Source organism: Labeo rohita, chromosome 1, assembly GCF_022985175.1.
Source record: "Labeo rohita strain BAU-BD-2019 chromosome 1, IGBB_LRoh.1.0, whole genome shotgun sequence".
Lineage (NCBI taxonomy): Eukaryota > Metazoa > Chordata > Actinopteri > Cypriniformes > Cyprinidae > Labeo > Labeo rohita.
Window position 1 is genome coordinate 49,824,935 of NC_066869.1, and position 14,410 is coordinate 49,839,344.

Consider the following 14,410-nt stretch of genomic DNA (forward strand, 5'->3'; position numbering starts at 1 on the left):
ATATTTAGTAAATTAAAATAAAGTCATGGAAATTAATTTGTAAAACTCAAAGTTCAAGTTCAATATAATATTTAAGTAGACATTTCTATTTGTGAGTAAAATATTTAAAAAAAAGAAAAAAAAAACTAATGCCAAATTAGAAAAGTAGATTCATTAGAAAAACAGAGTGTAAACCATGAATAACATTGAGTTATGGCATTTTAAAATCTAGAATTATTTGAGTTATTTCTAATTCTGTTGATGTGTGTGTTGACCTGAAGGGAGAAAAACAAAGCAGCTGTCTCTGAGTTGTGTGTCAGACTGGTTTATTACTGTAGTTACATAACTCTATGGTAAATCTGCACATATAAAGGTCAGAGGATCTCAGCTGCTCGTGGCATTTGACTGAAGTGTTATTGTGATCTCAGCCAAACAATCACCAGCTGCCAGAAACGGATCCAGATCGGAGTCCAGATCAGCTCTTGTGTTTGACAGGCTCTGTTTACTCCTGGAGGATCCGACGGCTTTCCTTTCTGTGGCTGACCCACATTCAGCACACGCCTGCTGCTGCTGTCAATCATCACACACACACACACACACACACACACATACGCACACGCACACACAGAGACCAATGAGGGGAAGTGAAGTGCTCGGGTGAATCTGCTCTTATAAGGACCTTCCTTTGGCTTTCAGACGCACAAATGGAGCAGAATGAAGACAGCGAGGGTGGGTGTGAATATACTGCTTTCTGTCATTTAATTCAGCACTAACATAGAAAATCCACAGTGAGTAGATGAGAAATGTGCTTCATTCACTGCTGGAAACTCTTTAACATTAACTACGTACAATGAGACAGTGAACACTTCAGCTCTGAACTCATGTGAAACGACAAAATGATGATTAGCAATCTTAGAAGTCAAAACGATTGTTTTATGGGCTGTTTAGTTTACTATTAATTATTAAAACAATTATTAAAGGCCCCTCATTGTTCAACACAATATTCAGAGGCCCCCGTAAGCTGTAAATAAAGATTACTGTAGTATGTTTTACAAGAAATTGAATGTTTATTTCAGTGTTACTTGTTTGTTGGTCATTTGTGTATAATACTATTCCTCTTCTGCTGCCCAAATATCTGCATAATTAATAAAAAATTCAAAATTGTTTTAAAGTGAATCCTACACCAGATGTAATGAAGGATAAAATCTTTATCTTTTCTTTGGTATTTCAGCTGAATTTATGACTTTTTTGACAAGTTGCTGGAAATGTTGATATAATAATTAACTGTGATTCATAAGAAATGGACAGGGGGATATCTGTCTTTTTATTGTATTTTTTTATTATTAATTAATTCAAATAATTAAATTAATTAATTAATTAATTTATTTATTTATATTGATTAATTAATTTATTTAATAATAATTATAATATATTTAGTTATAATTATTAATTTATATATATATATATATATATATATATATATATATATATGTATTTTTATTTATTTAGATAAATAATATTAATAATAATTTTAAGAAATTGTATTATAAAAAAAAAAAAACTTTCCTATCTGGGTTAAAAACACCACTTTGTATAAATTTTATAATGTATAAAAATTGTTGCAAATTGTTTGTATCCTGTTTATGAAAATTACAATGAAATTACAATGAAAAGTTTTTGTGTGTGTGTGTTTCAGTGGTCACAGCAGATGCTGAACTGGCAGCAGCGATTATGAAGCGACACTTTCGTCCGTCGCTGATCAAAACTGAAGCATGGGAAGGATACGAGTTTGCAGACATGGAGATCAAAATCACAGAGTCGACTGACTGTTACGGGGCCGTTCTGTGGCCCTCGGTATGTACTGTAATGTTCACTCACATCCTTCAAACTGAGCAGGAATAGGATAACAAGTAAAACGGTAACTGTTATCTGTTCACAGGCCATGGTGTTGTGTCATTTTCTTGATACTCACCGGGACGAATACAACCTGATGGACAAGAACATCATCGAGCTGGGCGCCGGAACAGGCCTCGTTACCATAGTAACCAGCCTCCTGGGTGAGAGAGAGAGAGAGAGAGAGAGAGAGAGAGAGAGAGAGAGAGAGAGAGAGAGAGAGAGAGAGAGAGAGACAGCAGCCAATTAGAATGTGCATGTGGTTATGCAGGAAAAAAAACTACAAATACTACAATAAAAACTACAACAACTTTACTATTCTGAGATATATATTTTAATCTCTTTCTCAAAAATCAAAAATAAAGGTTTGGCTTTATTTACATTTATAAATATAAAATTTTGCAAAAATTAAAATGATTTAAGAATTATTTATTCTTATAAAACATTTTTTAAATTATTTACATTAAATTTAGCCAAGAAAAATCATTTAAAAATTATTGTAAAGAATATTTATTATTTTATTTAATTATTTTTTAATTGTACTTTTTAAGTTATTTAAATTGTATGAAAAAGTTTTAGAAAAATTTTACTAAGAACATTTAAACTTTTTTTTTACTATTTAAATGTAAAAAAAAATGTAGGAATATGACATTTAATTTGTAATTAAGTTTCAATAAATTATATTTTTTAACTTAAAATATTGATTTGATATATATATATATATATATATATATATATATATATATAAAAATTAATCTTATGAAAATTTAGTATTAAAACTTAATACTAAATTTAAATTTAGTATTTAGTATTATCATGAAAATTATTTTAAAATATTACTATTTTAAAATTTTAATTTTTTAACATTCTTTTTAAATTACATAAATGAAGTGCAAATTAAATAAACGTAATATAAATATAACATTCTTTATTTAAGGGGATATTATTAAAACCATACCGCGGTGTTGTTTTCCCACCCACAGGTGCAAAGGTGACGTCCACAGACCTCCCGGATATCTTGGGGAACCTGAGACACAACGTGAACCGCAACACCAGAGGGCGCTGCAGGCACGCGCCCCACGTGACCGAGCTCAGCTGGGGGAAACAGCTGGAGGAGCGATTCCCGCGCGCCACCTGTCGCTACGACTACATCATGGCCGCAGATGTGGTGTACGCACATCCATACCTCCAGGAGCTCATGGAGACCTTCATGCACCTGAGCTCAGATGACACCGTCATCCTGTGGGCCATGAGGTTCCGTCTGGCCCCGGAAAACAGCTTCGTAGAGACGTTTGAGAAACACTTTCATCTGGAGGAACTTTACGACCTGCCCAGTCTGCGAATAAAGCTGTACCGCGCGCAAAAACGACGCGGAGACGCTGCGTAGACCGCTGGCCCTCAATCTGTTTGACTTGAAGGGCCCCTAATACAGCTGAGGTCAACACTTTAGAATCTGCAAAATGTTAATAATTTTACCAGAATAAGAGGAATCATACAAAATGCATGTTATTGCTTATTTAGTTTTGACCTGAATAAGATACTTCACATAAAAGATGTTTACATACAGTCCACAAGAGACAATAATAGTTGAATGTATAAAAATGACCCTGTTCAAAAGTTTACATACCCTTGATTCTTAACACTGTGTTGTTTCTGAATGATCCACAGCTGTGTTTGTTTGTTTAGTTGTTCATGAGTCCCTTGTTTGAACAACTACAGTTAAACTGCTACTGTTTTTCAGAAAAATCCATTCTTTGGTTTTCCAGCATTTTTGTGTATTTAAACCCTTTCCAACAATGACTGTATGATTTTGAGATCCATCTTTTCACACTGAGGACAACTGAGGGACTCATATGCAACTATTACAGAAGGTTCAAACACTCACTGATGCTCCAGAAGGAGAAACCATGCATTAAGAGCTGGGGGGTGAAAACTTTTGGAATTTTAAGTTTGGGGTATGTTTAACTTATTTTGTCTTCTGGGAAACATATAAGTATCTTCTTAGATTCTGAAGGGCAGTACTAAATGATGAAAAAAAAAAAAAAAAAAAAAAAAAAAAAAAAAAGATATTTAGGCAAAATAATAAGATTGTACACATCTTCATTCTGTTCAAAAGTTTTCACCCCCTGGTTCTTAGTGCATGTTTTTCCTTCTGGAGCATCAGTGAGTGTTTGAACCTTCTGTAATAGTTGCATATGAGTCTCTCAGTTGTCCTCAGTGTGAAAAGATGGATCTCAAAACCATACAGTCATTGTTGGAAAGGGTTTAAATACACAAAAATGCTGGAAAACCAAAGAATGGATTTTTCTGAAGAACAGCAGCCAGTTTAACTGTTCAGGAAAAACAAGGAACTCATGAACAACTATCACTAAACAAAAAAAAATCACAGCTGTGGATCATTCAGGAACAACACAGTGTTAAGAATTAAGCGTATGTAAACTTTTGAAAGGGGTCATTTTTATAAATTCAACTATTATTGTCTCTTGTGGACTAAGTGTAAACATCTTATGTGAAATATCTTATTCAAGTCAGAACTAAATAAGCAACAACATGCATTTTGTACGATCCCTCTTATTTTGGTAAAGTTATTAACATTTTGCAGATTCTGAAAGGGAGAAAAACTTTTGACCTCAGCTGTAAATTAACTGAACTATAATTACAATATTTTACTGATATAAGTAAATTAACCACAATTTTGTGATTCCAGAAGTGCTATAGTCTACAATAAAAACAACAGTTACTGAGAGGAAAAAATTAAATATGATTTCAGTTCACATTTCTCATCAATGGATCCTCTGCAGTGAATGGGTGCCGTCAGAATGAGAGTCCAAACAGCTGATGAAAACATCACAATAATCCACACCACTCCAGTCCATCAGTTAACATCTTGAGAAGACAAAAGATGTTTTTAACTAAAATAACTAAAGTCCATAATCCATAATAACACTTTCTCCAGTGAAAAAGTGGTCTGGTCTGAATCAGGAGAGAAATCTGCACAGATCAAGCACCGTTTACAAGCCAAAACAGCTCTAAACAAATATGGGGCTGGATTTTGATTTGAGGAGGAAGCATTGTTATAAATTGTGACTATTTGAGTTAAAAATGTCTTGATGGATTTGTTTCGGCTTTTGTCTTCTCACGATGTGAACTGATGGACTGGAGTGGTGTGGATTATTGTGATGTTTTCATCAGCTGTTTGGACTCTCATTCTGACGGCACCCATTCACTGCAGAGGATCCATTGATGAGACAGTGATGGAATGACACATTTCTACAAATCTGATGAAGAAACAAACTCATCTCACTTACATTTTTGGTGAACCATTCCTTTTAGATTACTTTATCAGTACTTTAAAAAAACGTGATAAAGAAGCATCACCATTGCGATCCATGGAGAAGTTCTGGATGATGAAAAGTGTATCAGATCCTCCACAATCCACTGCAAACGCACAAACATACAGTTAGTCAATCACATCAGTTCAGCAGCTGAAAATCAAGTCTTGAGCGATAACTTCATGCAACATTCAGAAGTCAAACTTCATGTTTACTTTATGAGCTTTACATTTCTGCAGTCCATCTAAATGCTAATATGATCATTGTAAGTTGTGAGCAGTGATGTTATTCTCGTGATCATGTTTTTCACTACATTCTCTTAAGTTAAAGACTTTTTGATACAGAAATTGTACTTTACAACTTGAACATACGTGGAAATAAACATGAACCATTCTGATGAACATACGGTATCAGGTTTCCTTCTCTAAACTACATACGGCACTTCTAGATGAAAGCAGAACTGATTTCTTGCATAGTTTTGTAAGTTAAGAAGAACCAGATGTGTTCATGATTAACGGCACGTAGCGGTAACGGATGACACACAAACATGTTTTGGTTCTTCTGAGGGCAGCAGCCTATTTGGACCACGTAAACTGTCTGATGATGATATACGGAGATATTTGATCTGGCATCTTGCGCTTGAGTCTGCCAGTGAGATTACATCACACATACACCACATATAATCCACATGCATCTACTGCAGAAGAGAGATTTAGAAAACATCCTAATGCAGGAAAGCCAATCATTTCAACATTATCTCTTCATGCGCGCATCTGCCAAACGCTGTAAATGCGGCTCGCATTGCCAAACCATCAAAATATCAGACCCTACATGGTGAAGGTCTTCAATGGCGCGATGATTCCAGAGGGTTTTGACAATCATACAAGAAACTGGAGAAGATACAGAGAGGATTTAGAGCGATGAACTCATGTGTCCTCCAGAGATGCAACGAGTGTTATATTGGGTTTCCCTTCTGCGGAATCCATTTAGCGCATACCAGCTGCCTGGACTCAGAAACCGAAGAAACCAACGGGGATGGAATTAACGGGCAAAAATAAAAGGGTGAATGCCACATCTTCAGATTACACCGCCCAACCAATAAAATGCATCACATTTATATTTTCATTAAAAAAGCCTGTTTTTTAACACTGTGTGCATTCGGTTTACCTTCAATAAATAACATTTGATGCATCAATTATTGCATTTAAATACATTTTCATTTATCCAATTTTTTATTGCATAATGCTAATTTGGGAAAAGGCAAACATGAAGTTTTAAAAGTTTTCCATTGTGTGCATTTGGTTTATCCTAAAAATTCTTATTTTGCTTTTTTTTTTTTTCTCAGTATGTGCGATTATTACATTATTACATTTAAAAGTATCAATATTTTTATTGCATTATACTAATTGGGAGAAGACCAATTTTCTTAAAGTAAACCATGATTTTTTTTCTTTCTTTTGATTTTAGGATGAACTTGACAGGCTTTGTAAGATTCACCCCAAAATAAAACACTTGTACAAATCAATATGCAGCAAATGTTTTACTTTAAGAACTATAAAAAACATCATGTGTAACTCCCTTCACAGCTTCCTCTAATGCTATATTAGTTTAATAAATACCCAGATAACAGACGCTGGCATTCAGAACAGCTCTTTTATCTCAAGGCTTCATTGTTTGTCTTCATAATCTCTTTTGTGCCAACAGAAGCTCATTCTCCGTCTCCTGCGTCATGCTCTATTTCTCAGTGTTTGTGTGGATGTGCCTCTCCTTCATCAATCTCTAGCTAAATATAGTCCCGTGTGACGCTTAAGTGTTGCGTGGTGCCAGTCTATAACCTTGCTGGACGACGGCTGAAGATGCAGTTGCAAGAACCACTGACTGGATAACTGTGAACAGGACAGAATCAACAAGGTAAAGTTCACCTCTGGTTCACGCAGGCACAGGGACTCCTCTGGAGATTAAAGCAGCTGAAGGTGCAGTGATGTGAGTGGAATGCAGTGAATTCTTCTGCATTTGAGGAAATACAGTAAGACTGAGCTTAGAGTAAACTTTAGAGTAAACCCATGCACTTGTTTTTGATGCCTCTCCCAATTAAAAATCCTACAAGTGCATGCTGCACAGCATTACATCATGCCTTTTTGCTTCTTTACATCATGAACTAATCTAACAAACAATGTTTGAGAAACAAGCAAAACCAGATTTTAACAGGTCAACTTTGTGTTTTAAACCAGTCCTGTCAGTGAGTAAATATCATCATGGACTGTACCCAGTGTGGAAATGGAAATGCAGATGCCACAGTGGAGACGGAGGGGAACATGAACACTGCCAAAGAAAAACATGATGGTAAGTAACTTAAAATATATGGTAAATAATATCAAGATTAACTTCGCTTAAAGGAATAGTTCACCTAAAAATGAAAATGTGCTGAAACGTGTTCATCCTCAGGCCATCCGAGATGTAGATGAGTTTGTTTCTTCATCAGATTTGGTGTTTTTATCAGCTGTTTGGACTCTCATTCTGACGGCACCCATTCACTACATCAGTGAGGATCCACTGGCAAGCAAGTGATGGAATGACACATTTCTTCAAATCTGATTAAGAAACAAACTCATCTCCATCTTGGATGGCCTGAGGATGAGGACATTGAATTATTCCTTTAATCTCTGATTGTAAACAATACATCTGAAGATTTGAATGAGGATTGCATCAGTTTTTCCATTGGTTATATCGGGCAGAAGTTGTGCCTGTGCGTAAAGCATCCTGGGAGCCCAGTGTGCTGTCCACCATTGGAAAGGAAATCCATTATTTCGCCGGTTATGAGATCAGCATCTGGGAGTCTCTCGATTCATTTGGTTCGGTCATCTGGCCAGCAGTGAGACAACTGGTTTATTACGCACGTTTATTCATAAGCTGAAGTGTGCCATTAGTTTGGATGTTCATTTGAGTTTATTTGAGTTGCCAAAAATGTCAATTTCTGACTCAGCCAATCAGATTAGTTTGGGGCGGTGCCATCTAATTGACTGACCAATGGCAAACGTGGACGGGCGCGTGGTAGGAATGCTGGAGAAAACAGTCTAGAACAGTGGTTCTCAACTCCAGTCCTCAGGGCCCACTGCACATTTTGTATGTTTCTGAATCTGACACATTCACTTCAGTTCATGGATCTTTCTCCTAACGTGCTGATGATCTGAATCAGGTGTGTTTAATGAGAAAGACATACAAAATGTGCATAGCAGTGGGCCCCACCGGTTGAGAACCACCGGTCTAGAACTTGTTCTAGAGGAGCAAACAATGGCACAGTTCACCTTTAACCATTGATACATTGGATCCTGATTGATATGCATAACCATGATACATTTTCTGAATGATTATTTAGGCTCTGGCTCTGTGTCACTACCTTGAGTCCAATCGAGCAACGGTTGACCTTGTTGACAAGGCGGTGCTAGAGATTGGAGCCGGCACAGCTCTCGTGTCCATTGTGGCCAGTCTGTTAGGTAGGAACTAAGCAGGGATGTCCAAACCGGTTTCTGGAGGGCCACTGTCCTGCAGTTTAACTCTAACCCTAAATCAATCAAGGTCTTCAGACTAGAAACTTCCAGGTGTGTTGGAGCCAAACTCTGCAGGACACTGGTCCTCCAGGAGTGAGATTAGACTACATTTACAAGCATATGGTTGTGTTGTGTTTTCATACTTGTATAATCATCTCCAGGTGCTTGGGTGACAGCAACGGACCTTCCTGATGTCCTCGGGAACCTGAGATCCAACCTGTCCAGAAACACACGGGGGCGCTGCAGATACACGCCACAGGTGGCCGAGCTCTCTTGGGGTTATGAGCTGGATAAGACCTTCCCTCGTTCAGTCTACAAATACGACTACATATTAGCAGCCGACGTTGTCTACCACCACGACTTCCTAGCGGAATTACTGGTCACCATGCGCCACTTCTGCCAGCCGGGAACAACCCTCATTTGGGCCAACAAGATCCGCTTTGATTCCGATCTGGTGTTTGTGGAGAACTTTAAAAAAGCATTCAACACCACCCTGCTGGCAGACAACGGAGAGGTCAAGATTTACTCTGCCACCACAAGAGAAGAAAGTGGCCTAGGGATGGCAAAAGAGACTGAAGAGGTTGCGAGGAAAGGAGTGGATGAAAAGGTCAACCATAAGTCAAAGAAAGAGATGAATGAAGGGGAGACCAAATGGACAGAACAAAAATATGAAAAGAAAGATGTACAGTTTAGAGAAGAACAAGCTACAGGGTTTGTTGACCAGGAGGAAACATCAAAGTTGGAAGATGGAAATCTGAACAGTATCAAAGAAGAGGAGGACAACACAAACTGTGAAACCGAGCCTGTGGATAGCGGAGATGAAGACAACGACAGCTCCTGTGAGACAGATTCAACGTTTGTAGAGCAGAAATCTGGTCAGTAATGTATTCTGAAACACATTTGCTTATCTAAAGAATTAGAATCTGATTTGTTTTTTTTCATTTCAGAAGGAACCACAGAGAATGATAAACAACAGTACACAAGATCCTGGGCACCGACTATTTACTACAGACCCGGGAAAGAAGTTTACAACTTTTTGGACCAGGAAATTATAATTCAGGAGTCCATTGATTCTTATGGTGCCACTATATGGCCAGCGGTGAGACACTTTCAGCTTCAGAATCAATGAATCATGCGAGAGAAACACACGTGTGAACAGAGTATATCTATGATGACATCAGCTGCTAGTATAAAGTCCAAGAGAACAGTCCAGCAAAACAAACATGGTGAACTTTTGAAATGTGATTTGTATTCCTTTCATATAGGCGCTTGCACTTTGCAGATTCTTGGAAACACCGCAGGGTCGTCAACGCATCGATTTACTCGACAAATCAGTTCTTGAACTTGGAGCTGGAACCGGCTTACTTTCGGTTGTCGTCACGTTATTGGGTAAGTGTTGTGCTAAAACTCAGGTACTAATCTAACTGGTTCTGTATGCTGCAAGATAATCACTGAAATTGCTCTGTAGGTGCCAAACTAACAGCAACGGATTTACCCGAGATTCTAAGTAACCTGACATACAACCTCAACAGGAACACGAGAGGCCGGCGGAGACACGAGCCCCTGATTGCAGAACTGTACTGGGGACACAAGCTGGACGAGAACTTCCCCAAATCCACACACCACTATGATTATGTGTTGGCAACCGATGTGGTCTATCACCACGACTTTCTGGCCGAGCTGCTGGTCACCATGCGTCACTTCTGCCAGCCTGGAACTACCCTAGTCTGGGCGAACAAGGTCCGCTATGCCTCGGATCTGGGCTTTATCGACAACTTCCTTAGATATTTTGAAATCACACTCCTTGAAGAGCTGGATGATGTGAGGATTTATATAGCAACCTGCAAGACATCTGAGCAGGAAGGTCACCAGGTTCAAGAAATGAACGAGGAAGAGGAGGACCTTGAGTCAAGCAAGCAGGATACTGGGGAACCAAACTCTACAAGCAAGATAGTGGAACATCTGGAGTGTGATGATACTCAGAGTTTAGAAAATGAGATGGATGAGGCACAAGTAGACGAAGAACTCCAGGACTTGGGAAGACCTGCAGAGGAAGAGGAAGAAGGTTAGGTTTGCAAAACATAGACGTCCAATGCCAGTGAGCTTATGTGGATATTCATCTGATGGGATACTCATCTTCTGTCTTTCCCTCAGCTGTTCCTGCCAAGAAAGAACCAACAGAGCGTAGTTCCTGGGCTCCTGCTGTCTACTGCAGACTTGGCAAGGAGATCTACTACTTTCTGGGTTATGAAATCAAAATTCAGGAGGGCATTGACAATTATGGTGGTGTGGTATGGCCAGCGGTGAGCATGAAACATTCAACAGCAGCACATCAACCTCTCTGATCTGGAAGAAACTATATGTGTACTTAGTGAGAATGTAAAATGCATGAGTCTAATGCAGACTCCTGGTTTTGAATGTCATAGGCATTGGCCCTTTGCCGATTCCTGGACACCCCAGCAGGCCGAGAGCAGATTAATCTATTTGACAAATCAACACTGGAGCTTGGAGCAGGAACAGGCCTCGTCTCAATAATTGCCACACTTCTAGGTATGTCTCAATATTTGATTAAATTAGCCCATGGGGTAGGCAAGTTCGGTCATAGAGAGCAACTGTCCTGCAGAGTTCAGCCCTAACTTGGCCTCTAGCCTTTGTAATCCTGAAGACACTGATGAACTTGTTCAGGTGTGATTAATTAGGGTTGGAGATAAACTCTGCAAAACAGCAGCTCTCTAGGACCAAACTTGCCTGACTCTGAATCAGTTTACAGTTCCACGTTTCGAAAGCCCCCAACAATGCACATTTTGCATGTCTCCTAAACAATTCGGATGCAGGTCATCAGCTCCATAGTAGAGATTCCAAGACCTGAAACGGGTCTGTCAGTAAAGGAGATGTACAAAATGTGCAGTGTTGGTGGAGGGCTCTAGAAATGTGATTGGGAACCACTGGAAGAAGCCATGGGGAGTCCAATCCTGCTCCCGGAAAGCGAATGTCCAGTAGAGTTTAGTTACAATCTAGTGATCCTAAAGATATTGATTAGCTTGTTCAGATGTGTTTGATTAGGGTTGGAGGTAAACTCTGCAGGACGACAGCTTTCTAGGACCAGATGTGCCTCCCCCTGAATCAGTTTGTGGTTCATGGACTAAGCCATGGCTTGTCCAATCCTGCTCCTAGAGGGCGAACATCCTGTAGAGGTTTTATAGAGGACACCTGCCTGGAAGTTTCTAGCATGCCTAGGAAGACCTTGATTAGCTGCTTCAAGTGTGTTTAATTAGGGTTGGAGCTAAACTCTGCAGGACAATGGCTCTCCAGGACCAAATTGCCTAACCCTGAATCAGCCTAAACCAGCGGTTCCCAACCACATTCCGGAAGCCCCCTGGAATGCACAATTTGTCTCCTAAACACACATGATGCAGGTCATGAGCTCATTAGTAGAGACTCCAAGACCTAAAATGGGTCTGTCAGACAAAGGTGACTGGACTAACCATGGGGTGTCCAAACCTGCTACTGGAGGGCCAACATCCTGGAGGGCTGGTGTCCTGCAGAGTTTAGCTCCAACTTGCCTCAACACACCTGCCCGGAAGTTTCCAGCATGCCTAGTAGGACCTTGATTAGCTGGTTCAGGAGTTTAATCAGGTCTGAGTTTGGGCACCTCTGAGCTAAACTCTGCAGGATAGCAGCCCTCTAGGACCAAACTTGCTTACCCCCTGAACCAGCAGTTCTCAACCATGTTTTGGAGCCACCCAACAATGCACATTTTGCATGTCTCCTAAACAAACCTGATGCAGGTCATCAGCTCATTAGTAGAAACTCCAAGACCTGAAAAGGGTCTGAACCTTGCAGGACAGTGGCTCTGCAGGAGCAGAATTGGACACGCCTGGTTTAGACCTCCAAACTCAGTCCTGGGGCTTAGCTTAGCTCCAACTTGCCTCAACACACCTGCCTGGAAGTTTCTAGTATGCCTAGTAAGACCTGATTAGCTGGTTCAGGTGTGTTTAATTAGGGCTGGAGTTCAACTCTGCATGACGCCGTCCCTCTAGGACTAAATCTGGACACCCCTGGTTTAGACTAAGCTTATGACCATGATTAAATAACATCACTGATTTGCAGGTGCTAAACTGACAGCCACGGATCTGCCAGAAATCCTTGGTAATCTGACATGTAACTTGAACCGGAATACCCGTTGGAAACGGAGACATGAGCCTCAGGTTACAGCATTGACATGGGGCTACAAACTGGAGGAGACGTTTCCCCATTCCACCCATCATTATGATTACGTGCTGGCAGCTGATGCAGTCTATCACCACGACTGCCTCTCTGAGCTGCTTGAGACCATGAGTTACTTCTGTCAAAAGGGGACAACTGTAATCTTTGCTAACAAGGTGCGGTACCAGTCAGATGTGGTATTTATTGAGAACTTTCATAAAGCTTTTAACGCCACATTACTGACAGAGCTGGATGAGGTGAGGATTTACTCAGCTACCATGAGAATCTGATCATGTGAACTTTAACGCACCGCTTCAAGGTGGCTTTCTGAACTACACTGCTGGCACAGGTAGAGGAGGTGAAGATATGCATGGTTGTGGCTCACGTTTGCTTAAGGAGCCAATGCCATATTCACACTGCAGACAATTCCCATTTGTTTTTTTGAAATCAATTTTAAGGACTGACTGTCAACACCGATGTTTGTACGTTACCAAATCAGTATCATCAGGCAATACATTACTTAATACATTAGATACATTAATTTGGCATCCAGACACAAACAAAGCAGTAAGCCCCAAGAAGCTGTGGTTTACAGCGAATTTATAACAGCTAAGGGACGTTGTTAGGCACAATGAAAACCGGAGTGCCTAAAACTCTCTTAGCTGTTATAAATTCACTGTAAACCACAGCTCTACGGGGCTTTATTGCTTTTATAAAACTGTTATTCCATTTACGTAGTAAGGTTTCACAAAATAAAACAGAGAAATTAGTGTAATGACATTAATAAAAAAAACATTCTTCTGCCAAACAATGAAGTTTCTTAGATTGGTTGCCGAGCAACATACAGACGTAAACAAAGGTGTATGTTTGTAGAGTAATGTACAACAGCTTCGAATGTGGCTCAACCGATCAGAATCAAGGACCGGAACTACCCGTTCTATAATATTTGGATTGGCCCAATTCCTCATATATCTCCAATACCAGTTTGTGGAAATTTATTTATTTATTAATTATTAATTATTTGTGTTTTTTGGTTTCATAAAAAAAAAAAAAAAAAAAAAAAATTATATATATACTAAAATAAAATAAATCACATTTCTGCAACAGTATAATGATAAGTGAGTTTGACAAATTTGATTTGGACTGGTTGTAGTTATTTTCATTTCATTCACTGCAAAAGAACAGTAATTCCTACAGATGGGATTTGAAAAACAAATCAGGATTGTCTGCATGTAAATAAAGCCATGTTGATGTTAATATAGATGCTTAAGAAAATGAATCAGATTGGAAATTAATTATGATTTGGTTTAATTATGGTTTGTAAATTTAGCTTAAAACAGGATAGAGAATTCATGGATCGTTTGTAACTAAAAACTTTGCACAAATATACAAAAAATTCTGTTGAAGTTTCACAAAAACAAAAACAAAAACCAACAACTAAATACAGGCATA

At 39.0% G+C, this 14,410-nt stretch overlaps 2 protein-coding genes across 5 annotated transcripts; both read left to right on the forward strand.

Annotated features, from left to right (window-relative positions):
• Positions 1-545: 545 nt before the first annotated feature.
• Positions 546-5,605, forward strand: mettl21e (methyltransferase like 21e). Its single transcript, XM_051120215.1, has 4 exons — positions 546-708; positions 1,676-1,833; positions 1,919-2,036; positions 2,856-5,605. Exons 1-4 carry the CDS (start codon positions 684-686, stop codon positions 3,257-3,259), a joined length of 705 nt encoding a protein of 234 aa, XP_050976172.1. The 5' UTR covers positions 546-683; the 3' UTR covers positions 3,260-5,605.
• Positions 5,606-7,030: 1,425 nt separating this feature from the next.
• On the forward strand, positions 7,031-14,031 carry LOC127169572 (uncharacterized). 4 transcript variants are annotated; one of them, XM_051117060.1, is made up of 11 exons: positions 7,031-7,115; positions 7,436-7,547; positions 7,940-8,076; positions 8,581-8,698; positions 8,914-9,627; positions 9,700-9,851; positions 10,018-10,141; positions 10,221-10,817; positions 10,907-11,055; positions 11,179-11,302; positions 12,863-14,031. In XM_051117060.1, the coding sequence occupies exons 2-11, from the start codon at positions 7,460-7,462 to the stop codon at positions 13,246-13,248; spliced, it is 2,589 nt and encodes an 862-aa protein (XP_050973017.1). In that variant the 5' UTR covers positions 7,031-7,115; positions 7,436-7,459; the 3' UTR covers positions 13,249-14,031. The 4 variants fall into 4 exon arrangements, with proteins under 4 accessions (XP_050973017.1, XP_050973008.1, XP_050973025.1 ...); XM_051117051.1 differs by having other exon boundaries at positions 7,061-7,187; XM_051117068.1 differs by having other exon boundaries at positions 7,061-7,187; positions 7,943-8,076.
• The last annotated feature ends 379 nt before the right edge of the window (positions 14,032-14,410 follow it).

Excerpts from the sequence above, each read along its gene's own strand:
- LOC127169572 (XM_051117060.1), top strand. The coding sequence starts at position 7,460 with ATGGACTGTACCCAGTGTGGAAATGGAAATGCAGATGCCACAGTGGAG. Across the intron at positions 10,142-10,220 it reads GGTTGTCGTCACGTTATTGG|GTGCCAAACTAACAGCAACG; the intron begins GTAAGTGTTGTG and ends ATTGCTCTGTAG. Across the intron at positions 11,303-12,862 it reads AATAATTGCCACACTTCTAG|GTGCTAAACTGACAGCCACG; the intron begins GTATGTCTCAAT and ends ACTGATTTGCAG.
- mettl21e (XM_051120215.1), top strand. The coding sequence starts at position 684 with ATGGAGCAGAATGAAGACAGCGAGG. Across the intron at positions 709-1,675 it reads GCAGAATGAAGACAGCGAGG|TGGTCACAGCAGATGCTGAA; the intron begins GTGGGTGTGAAT and ends TGTGTGTTTCAG. Across the intron at positions 2,037-2,855 it reads CATAGTAACCAGCCTCCTGG|GTGCAAAGGTGACGTCCACA; the intron begins GTGAGAGAGAGA and ends TCCCACCCACAG.